The sequence below is a fragment of the Dermacentor silvarum genome, chromosome 6 (assembly GCF_013339745.2).
Source record: "Dermacentor silvarum isolate Dsil-2018 chromosome 6, BIME_Dsil_1.4, whole genome shotgun sequence".
NCBI lineage: Eukaryota > Metazoa > Arthropoda > Arachnida > Ixodida > Ixodidae > Dermacentor > Dermacentor silvarum.
Window position 1 is genome coordinate 48,808,528 of NC_051159.1, and position 9,644 is coordinate 48,818,171.

Sequence of the window (9,644 nt, forward strand, 5' to 3'; positions counted from 1 at the left end):
CAAATTTTGAGGGCTTGGGTCGCTTCTTTCTTCTTTGCTATCTTACTCGCCATCTTGGCTTCCCAGAGTCTCGTTCATCTGGGCTTCTCTGATGGGGTATTTTGGCTTTTTTCTTGCCTGCTCTTTGTCCTTTTCTAGGATGGAGATGCATTGGCTGGGCTCGTTGCCCATCTGGGTGATCTCCTGGCGGAGCGCTTGTACGGCTGCTTGGACGTTGGCTGCCACAGGTTTACTTATGGTGTCCACGGCCTGAGCCAGTTCGGCTCGGAACTCATTTCTCAGTTCGGCCTTGTCTTCGGTTCGGGCCTTGTTCATCTTGTGCTCTATTCCCGATTCTAGGTCCTCTATCGGGGGAGTATGTTCGCTCGGCGGCGTTGGTGTTGTGGTCGGTTCCTGCTGCTTCTGCAATTGGTCAATGAGATGTTGGAGCTTCATCTCCAGGGCTTGTTCCCTGGCCTGAGCTCTTCTGTCCCGTTACTACTGACGTCTTTCTTGCTCTTCTAGACGCTTCATGAGCCCTTCATTCCGCTTCATCAGGTCGGCGTTTTGCCTTCTGAGGGAAGAGATGGTTTCCTCGTATCTTGAATTTCGCTCTTGTGTCGGCAGTGAGGGAAACAGGTCGGTTGTCGACTTAGAACTGGCTATCACTGGAAACTGAACCTGGCCACATTCAACACACGTACCCTCTCGAGTGAGGCTAGCTTAGCAGGACTATTTGACGAATTATCAGGCATTGCCTGGGATATTATTGGCTTAGTGAGGTTAGAAGTACTGGTGAGGCTTACACAGTGCTGACTAACGGCCACATCCTCTGCCACAGAGGTCTTCCAGATAAGAGAGAATCCGGGGTAGGATTTCTAGTTCATAACAACGTAGCCGGCAACATTGATGAATTCTACAGCATTAGTGAGAGGGTAGCAGTCGTCGTAATAAAGCTTAATAGGAGGTACAAAATGAAGGTAGTACAAGCCTACGCCCCAACTTCCAGTCACGATGATGAAGAAATAGAACAGTTTTATGAAGATGTCGAATTTGCAATGAGCACGGTGCAAACTCAGTATACTGTAGTCATGGGCGACTTCAATGCAAAAGTGGGGAAAAAGCAGGTTGGCGAGCAAGCAATTGGCAACTACGGCATCGATTCTAGGAATGCAAGAGGAGAGATATTGGTAGAATTCGCGGAAAGGAATAGGATCCGAATAATGAATACATTCTTCAGGAAGCGCAGCAACAGGAAGTGGACCTGGAAAAGCCCTAATGGAGAAACAACGAATGAACTATATTTCATACTCTCTGCCGATCCGAGCATAGTGCAGGATGTAGAAGTGTTAGGTAAGGTAAAGTGCAGTGACCATAGGTTAGTGAGGTATAGGATTTCTCTCAATTTGAAGAGAGAAGGAGTGAAATTAGTCAAGAGGAAACAGGCCAACCTAGACGCAGTAAGGGTGAAAGCAGACCAATTCAGGCTGGTGCTTGCAAACAAATATGCAGCTTTAGAACAAGAAGATGAAGAACATAGAGGTAACGAACGATACCGTAACTAGGCTGTTCTCAGAAGCAGCAATTGAAGTGGGAGGTAAGGCACCAAAGCAATCAGTAGGGAAGCTCTCCCAAGAAACAAAGGACCTAATAAAGAAACGACCAAACATGAAAGTTTCGAACTCAAGAGATCAGATAGAATTCGCTGAACTGTCAAAACTGATCAACAAGAAGAAAGTAAGGGATATTCGAAATTATAACGTGGGAAAGATTGAGGAAGCCGTAATATATGGACGCAGCATGAAATCAGTAAGAAGAAAGCTTGGCATAGGACAACGCAAGATGTATGCACTGAAAGATAAGCATGGTAATATCATCAGCAATTTCGATGACATAGTAAAAGCAGCGGAAGATTCTATACTGACCTGTACAGTTCCCAAAATAGCCAAGCTACTTTCATTCGAAATAGTGATGAACCGGATACAGAAGCTCCGTCTATAACTAGCGATGAAGTTAGAAGGGCCTTGAAAGACATGACCAGGGGAAAAGCGGCTGGAGAAGATGGAATAACAGTAGATTTAATCAAAGATGGAGGAGATATCATGCTTAAAAAGCTTGCGGCCCTTCATACGCAATGCCTCACAACTTCAAGTGTACCAGAGAGCTGGAAGAACGCCAACATTATACTTATCCATAAGAAGGGAGACGTTAAAGAATTGAAGAATTACAGACCCATTAGCTTGCATTCAGTATTGTATAAAATATTCACCAAGATCATTTCCAATAGAATCAGGGCAACACTTGACTTGACTTCAGCCAACCAAGAGAACAGGCTGGCTTCAGGAAAGGATATTCTACGATGGATCGTATCCATGTTATCAATCAGGTAATCGAGAAATCTGCGGAGTGCAATCAACCTCTCTATATGGCTTTCATAGATTATGAAAAGGCATTTGATTCAGTAGAGATACCAGCAGTCATAGAGGCATTGCGCAATCAAGGAGTACAGGAGGCGCACGTGAATATCTTCGCAGATATCTACAAGGACTCCACAGCTACCTTGATTCTCCACAATAAAAGTAGAAAGTTACCTATCAAGAAAGGGGTCAGGCAAGGAGACACAATCTCTCCAATGCTATTCACTGCATGCTTAGAAGAAGTATTCAAGCTCTTAGACTGGGAAGGCTTAGGAGTGAGGATCGACGGCGAATATCTCAGCAACCTCCGGTTTGCAGATGACATTGTCCTATTCAGTAACAATGGAGACGAATTACAACAAATGATTGAAAACCTTAATCGAGAGAGTGTAAGAATTGGGTTGAAGATGAATATGCAGAAGACAAAGATAATGTCAAATAGCCTGGCAAGGGCACAAGAATTCAGGATCGCCAGTCAGCCTCTAGAGTCTATAAAGGAATACGTTTATCTAGGCCAATTACTCACAGGGGACCCTGATCATGAGAAACAAATTTACAGAAGAATAAAATTGTGTTGGAGTGCATACGGCAGGCATTGCCAAATCCTGACCGGGAGCTTCCCACTGTCGTTGAAAAGAAAAGTGTACAATCATTGCATTCTACCGGTGCTAACATATGGGGCAGAAACTTGGAGGATAACAAAGAAGCTAGAGAACAAGTTGAGGACCGCACAAAGAGCGATGGAACGAACAATCTTAGGAGTAACGTTAAGAGACAGGAATAGAGCGGTGTGGATCACAGAACAAACGTGGATAGACGATATTCTAGTTGACATTAAACGGAAGAAATGAAGCTGGGCAGGCCATGCAATGCGTAGGATGGATAACCGGTGGACCGTTAGGGCTACAGATTGGATACCAAGAGAAGGGAAGCGCAGTCCAGGACGGAAGAAAACCAGGTGGGATGATGAAGTTAGGAAATTCGCAGGCGCAAGTGGGAATACGCTAGCGCAAGACAGGGGTAATTGGAGATCTCAGGGAGAGGCCTTCGTCCTGCAGTGGACATAAATATAGGCTGATGATGATCACTTCCGCCCAGCTGATCTTCTGTTGCTCTTGCTGTGGCTTATTTGTTCCATACTTTGAGGAGCTTGAACTTGTCTCCCTTGTTATAGATGGCTGTCGGCCTCTTTATTTTCTTCTTTCCCTTACGTACTGGGGTGGGGGTCCAAATACGGCACCAAATACGTATTTATATAAAAACGCTGCGCTCGTCCGGTGCCAACGCGGGCAAAACGCCGACGGAGTCTACAAGAGTTCTGCGCGTTGCTTGTGCTGCTGCATGTCCAAGTTTATACAGCTGATAAAACTACTATCCTTACTCCGTATAGCTCTCTACCAATTTTCTATCGCAATTGGTGCTTCGCCTTTCGGGTGAGACTGCGACAAATTTTTCTATATACTAGCCTTATCATCCACCGCTCACAGCCGGCTGATCCCGTTGATAACGTCTACTTCTACAGCCACATAGACAAGTAGACGTATAGTACACTAGCAAAGTTACTACAGTAGATAACTAGTACGCGCGTTCCCTTGGAGACAGGGAACGTTGTATTGCCCTCTAGCGGTCGGCATGAAGTTGCGTAGCTCGGCCGCGTTTAGGCTGGAGTGGCTGCTCTTGTAATTCGTATGTTACTCTATGAGGTAGTCTCGAAGAGAGGCATGCAAACAATGTCCTTTTCTGATAGCTCGTGTGGGGGCGCTGAAATAGTGGCGCTATTTAAGTGGCGCGGTTGTTGTTCTATTTCGCGGGCTGTCTTCAAAGGCAATTGCAAGATGCTCCATCAATTGTGCTTAATACAAACACTTCAGTCAAGAATTTTTAAATGTGATCTACAACGTTCGCATTGGCACTGTCTTGGTGAAGCAAATATTTAAAAATTTTGGGAATTAGTTCATGCTAATTATTGACTTCTCAAACCGATAAAATACCAAGAACTAGGACACGCGATCCTCAACACCACTGAGTTCGTTTGAGTCCCCTCGCACGCTTGGTCGTTTTAAAACATTGGCTACTTTAGCTGGGACACCTTGTATATGGAACTGTGCATTCAAGCACAATTAGTCAAAACGAGCAATAACGTTTTATACTATGCCCAATTGTGTGAAAAACAAACCTGCCGGATATCAGCTTTATCAGTCTTTTTATGGTAACGCACTTTAGCATAGAAATCTGGTGACTGTGGGGACTGTTGGAGCAACATGCAGATTTTCGCACATTTTGATTTCTATATTTTTTACATTCTTAGCAATTTTATTATGTTAAAGTTTCAAACTACCTAGGCATTACAAGCGAAAAATATAAGTGTAACTTTTGGACCACAATTGTAAAATTTTTTCTCGAAGGTGGTGACGTCCCTTAAGGGCCACGTGGCACAGAAAATCCGGCGTCGGCGTCCTGGAGAATCATCCCCAACCACATAGCCCCTGAGTGACATGGCGTGACGCCATGTCACTCAGGCATTCACGCATGCGCTCGTGGTATTCGCTGATACTACAATTCCTTCCCCTTAAGGGGAGCTCTAGAAACGGTCTGGCGCCTTGCGACGCCGGTTTGATCTGCGCACTGGAATTGCCAGAGGCCCAGCATTGGCAGTATCCGCGTCATGCTCTTCCGGGACTCCAGTGTTTGCAGCTCCTGTTTCGTGCTCTTCGATTGCCGAGGGAATGGGGCTGGTGTCCGAAAAGTCAGCCAGAGAGTCTGCATTTTCGTTTGTCGGGGCCAACACTCCTTTTCCTTCGGCGCCTTCCTCGTCCAACGATGTTGGTAGGTGACCATCCGAGCGGTGCCTTAGCTGATCTTCATGACGCTCACATAGTTCACCATCTTCTGTCTTGACCGTGCTCATGCGGGATCCCCTGGTATTCTGTATCACTGCGCGTCTCCAACTGGCGCCTGCCCCATAGTTCTTGCACCATACGGGTTCTCCGGGCGAATGTCTGCGGGGAAGTGCACCTGCGGCAGAAAAGGTCGTGACACCACATTATCCAACAGCGAACGTGGTTCAAAACCAAGAAGCATGAAGCCTGGTGTCTTTCCGTTTCGGAGTGGGGTGCGCCGATAACGCAGTAGCCATCGGGCCAGGCGTCTTTCGAGGGTACCGTGCACGTTTTTGCGCAGCCCTTCTTTAAGAGTGCGCACTGCCCTCTCAGCCAGCCCGTTCGATTGCGGATGATATGGAGGGGATCGTAGGTGTAGGATGCCATTATCTTCCATGAATTGGCGGAACTGTCTACTTGTAAACTGGGGCCCATTGTCGGACACAACTGTTCGTGGCAACCCAAATCTGCTGAAAATGCCCCGCAAGGTTTCGACAGTGTTATTTGCGCTGGTTATCTTCAGTGGAACAACCTCGATCCATTTGGTATGTGAATCCACTACGATCATCAACATCCGCCCTTCGACTGGCCCAGCGAAATCAACGTGGATTCTTGACCATCGCTCAAATGTGTCCGGCCACGGCACCGGCTCTTGCGCGCGTGGCATGCTGCAGTTTTGCTGACACACTGCACATGCGTGCACAATATTCTGGATATCCTTGTCCAGTCCGGGATACCAGAAAAGTGCCCGAGCCAGATTTTTCATCGCAGTCATGCCTTGATGGGTATCGTGCAGCAGCTGCAGCATTGATTTCTGAGCGGCGGCGGGTATCACGGCCCGATGGCCCCAATAAAGGATACCGTGGCTGCACGTCAGCTCGTCTTTCTTCTGGAACAAAGGCCGCAATGCTTCTTGTGCTGCCGACAATTTTCTTGGCCAGCCTTCCTGAACATAACGCATGACCGGCCTGAGCACGCCATCACGTGCCGTCATTTCGGCCAAATTGTGCGCCGACACAAGTCCGGAGTCCAGGTGGTCTGCCAGCAGCACATACTCTCGTTCGTCTTTCAGCATCGACTTCACTGTCTTGTCATCATGTGGCACTTGCGCGGAAGACGGCTCAAAGCGTCGGCCACAATTATGTCCTTTCCCGGTTTGTACTGAATCGAGTACTTGTAACCACCGAGTAAATGAGCCCAACGCTGTATCCTTGCTGCTGCCAAGGGTGGTATTGGTTTATCGGGACTAAAAAGGCGCATCAGCGGCTTATGATCCGTGACCAATGTAAAATTGTTTCCCAGCAAATATTCGCGGAACTTCGTCACGCCGAATACCACCGCTAAGGCTTCGTGCTCAACCTGAGCGTAATTTCGCTCGGCTGAAGAGAGGGTGCGAGATCGAAACCCGATTGGTTGGTTTACGCCGTCCACTCTGTGGAACAAGACTGCCCCGACGCCGCATGAGATGCGTCCGTTTCCAAGATGAGTGGTTTGGTTGGGTCATAGTGGGCCAAAACCTTCACCTCCTTTATCAACCGCTTCACTGCCTCGTATGCCTCCTCTTGCTTAGCTTCCCATTGCCAAGGCACGTCTTTTCTTAACAACTCGTATAGCGGCGCAAGTACTGTAGCCAAGTTCCCCAAGAATGCGTTGTAATACGTAACAGACCTAGTAGTGCGTGTAGTTCTGTCACACCCGTAGGTCGAGGCATTCGTAAGAGCGCGTCGATGTTTTCGGTCTTTGGCCTCAGGCCTTTTGCGCTAATGCGATGACCAAGGAATTCCACCTCCGGCTGGCGAAATCTGCATTTGAGCGGGTGCAGTTTAACACCGGCTTCCCTGAACCGCTGGAACATCTTCCGCAACGTGTCACAATTTTGCTCTTTTCTCGGCGACCACCACATCGTCCAGGTATACTTGTACACCCGGCCGACCTTGCAATATAGTTTCCATTCGCTTCTGAAAAACCGCTGGTGCCGACGCAACCCCGAACGGTAGCCGGTTGAAGCAATGCAACCCTTTTGGCGTGTTTACCACAAGCAGCTTCTTTGTCGCGTCATCTATCGGTAGCTGGTTGTATGCATCCTTCAAATCTATTGTACTGAATACTTCCCCTCCGTTGAGCTTCGCAAATATATCCCTTATCTTTGGCAGCGGATATTGTTCTGTGTGGCATGCTGTATAGACGGTTGTTCTAAAATCGCCACACAAGCGGATGGAACCGTCCTTCTTGACGACGGGAACGAGTGGCGCCGCCCACTCGGCACTGGCGACCTGTCTCGCGCTGAGCCGTGCTCCCTCAAGGGCTGCAGAAGATAGCGTCAACCTTTCCCTTTCCCTCAAGAACCACTTATCATCATCATCTCAATATGCCCGTGTCAACCAGCCTTCGGATTTCTTCATTTACAGGTTCTCGTAGCGCGTACGGTACAGAACGGGCCTTACAGAATCGCGGTATGGTTCCTTCGCGCAACTGTAAGTGAACCGGAGGCCCCTTGATTAATCCTAGCCCTGGAGAACACAGATCGGCATATTCTGCCCTCAGCGTGGCAGCAATAGAATTTTCGTCAGGAGGGGGCGGCTTACCGTCGTTGACCTCCACGTTGAGCACTGGGCCTCCAGTCAGCTGGAATGCTTAAATTTTGTCTCGGCCACAGAGGTTTGGACCTGAGCAGCCGAGCACCACTAGCGTCGCGTTGACGGTTTTTCCAGCGTAGGTGACAGGAACTTCCAGCTGTCCTTTCACAGGTAGTCTACCGAGGAAGCAACTCAGTTGAAACGACGACTTGTCGAGCATGGGCCAACGGTGACGGTGCTGGGCGTAAGTTGGCCATGTCACTATTGACACTGGTGATCCGGTGTCCACTTGCATCTTCACGGGCACCCCTTTCCACTGTAGCGTTCGCCATATAGGCCCGACCAGTCCTCTCAACGACTCACGGAGGTGTAACAGGAACTGTCCGTAGTCCTCGCTGTCCAAGACTGACTCCTCGCAATGAGCTACATTTTCTTGGCGTGGCTTGGATTTGCACATTGCAGCCAGGTGTCCCCTCCACCGACAAGAGAAACACTCAGCGCGGCGGTACCTGCATTTGGCGGTCTTGTGGGAGTCGCTACCACAGCAAAGGCAGCCGGTCTGGTGCTCGTTGCTGGACTCAGCCATCCTACTTGGCTGCGGCCTTCTGACGAACTTCTGCCGCTCTTGCTTTGTTCGTACTGCGTGGACGCCCTCTGTGATTGGTCCATCTCCCATCTGCTGTACGTTGCGTGCCGCCATCTCACCAGCTATCGCCGCATCCTCTGCTTCCTGCAGCGTGAGCGTGTGCCTTGCTAGCAGATTACGAAGGACTCCAGCATCCCGTATACCGCAAACAAACCTGTCCCGCAGCATCCTATCTAGCGCCTGGCCAAAATTGCACCTATTAGCCATCTTCCGTAGTTCGACAATGAAATCGCTTGTCGACTCGTCGGCTTGTTGATTCCTTGAGAAAAACCGATAAGACTCCGCTATCTCGTTGCCTTTCGGTGCAAAGTGCTCAGCCAGTTTTGGAACTGCTGCTTCGTACGTCAGATCCTGAATCTTGTCAGGCGCACAACGCCCTGCCAAGAGATCTATTGTCTTGGTACTAAGGGCGGCAACAAGTAAGGCCCGACGCTTCTTCGGATCGACAATCTCATGGGCTTCGAAGAAAGCTTCTAATCGCACCTGATATGCTTCCCACTTGTCGTCCCCTTCGTCAAAAATAGGAGGCCCGGCATGCGTTGCCATGCTTTACCCTGGCCGTGGGGGTTAATCACCTCGTCGCCACTGAAGTAACAGACGCCGAAACAGGAATGAACACAGGTTTATTGAGTTATTCGTTTAAGTAGTCAACTCTGGCGTGACGTCATGTCACTCAGGCATTCACGCATGCGCTCGTGGTATTCGCTGATACTACACTATCACTACAGTTGCTCATACCTTGTCTTAAATTCTTGACAAAGCTCTTGCTCGGAATTTTGAGAATGACAATCCACAAACAAATGTCATGAAATAAGACACTCACAGCGCATGCCTTTTATGTTAAATGTTCTCAGAAGGAAATATTAAAAGTGCGAAGCAAAAACGGAAACCTAAAAATGATGTAATTTTTTGGCGCAGCTGTGCACTATCATTGGGATCGGCTCACGCAGGAGGCCGCGTTTCTACCAGGAAGCTCGCCTTCGTGCATAGCGTTCGCCGCCAGTGTTTCCCGGTAACCATTACGGTTGCATAAGTTGCAGCTGCCGGGAAGCGTGAGAAGCAGTCAGGGATATTTGAATGCAATGTTCCACTCCTATAAGCGAAACTTAAGCGTCCTCTAATTTTATAGGAAAATTCTAGCGTTATC

General features: G+C 48.5%; 1 protein-coding gene across 2 annotated transcripts; it reads right to left on the reverse strand.

Moving 5' to 3' along the window:
• Positions 1-5,317: 5,317 nt before the first annotated feature.
• Positions 5,318-9,170, reverse strand: LOC125946233 (uncharacterized). Of its 2 annotated transcripts, XM_049668820.1 has the most exons (3): positions 8,361-9,170; positions 7,861-8,324; positions 5,318-5,411 (listed from the first exon to the last, which is right to left on the reverse strand). In XM_049668820.1, exons 1-2 carry the CDS (start codon positions 9,041-9,043, stop codon positions 7,910-7,912), a joined length of 1,098 nt encoding a protein of 365 aa, XP_049524777.1. In that variant the 5' UTR covers positions 9,044-9,170; the 3' UTR covers positions 5,318-5,411; positions 7,861-7,909. The 2 variants fall into 2 exon arrangements, with proteins under 2 accessions (XP_049524777.1, XP_049524776.1); XM_049668819.1 differs by having other exon boundaries at positions 7,861-9,170.
• Positions 9,171-9,644: the final 474 nt, after the last annotated feature.

Coding starts and splice junctions, on each gene's coding strand:
- LOC125946233 (XM_049668819.1), bottom strand. CDS start 9,043: ATGGCAACGCATGCCGGGCCTCCTATTTTTGACGAAGGGGACGACAAG.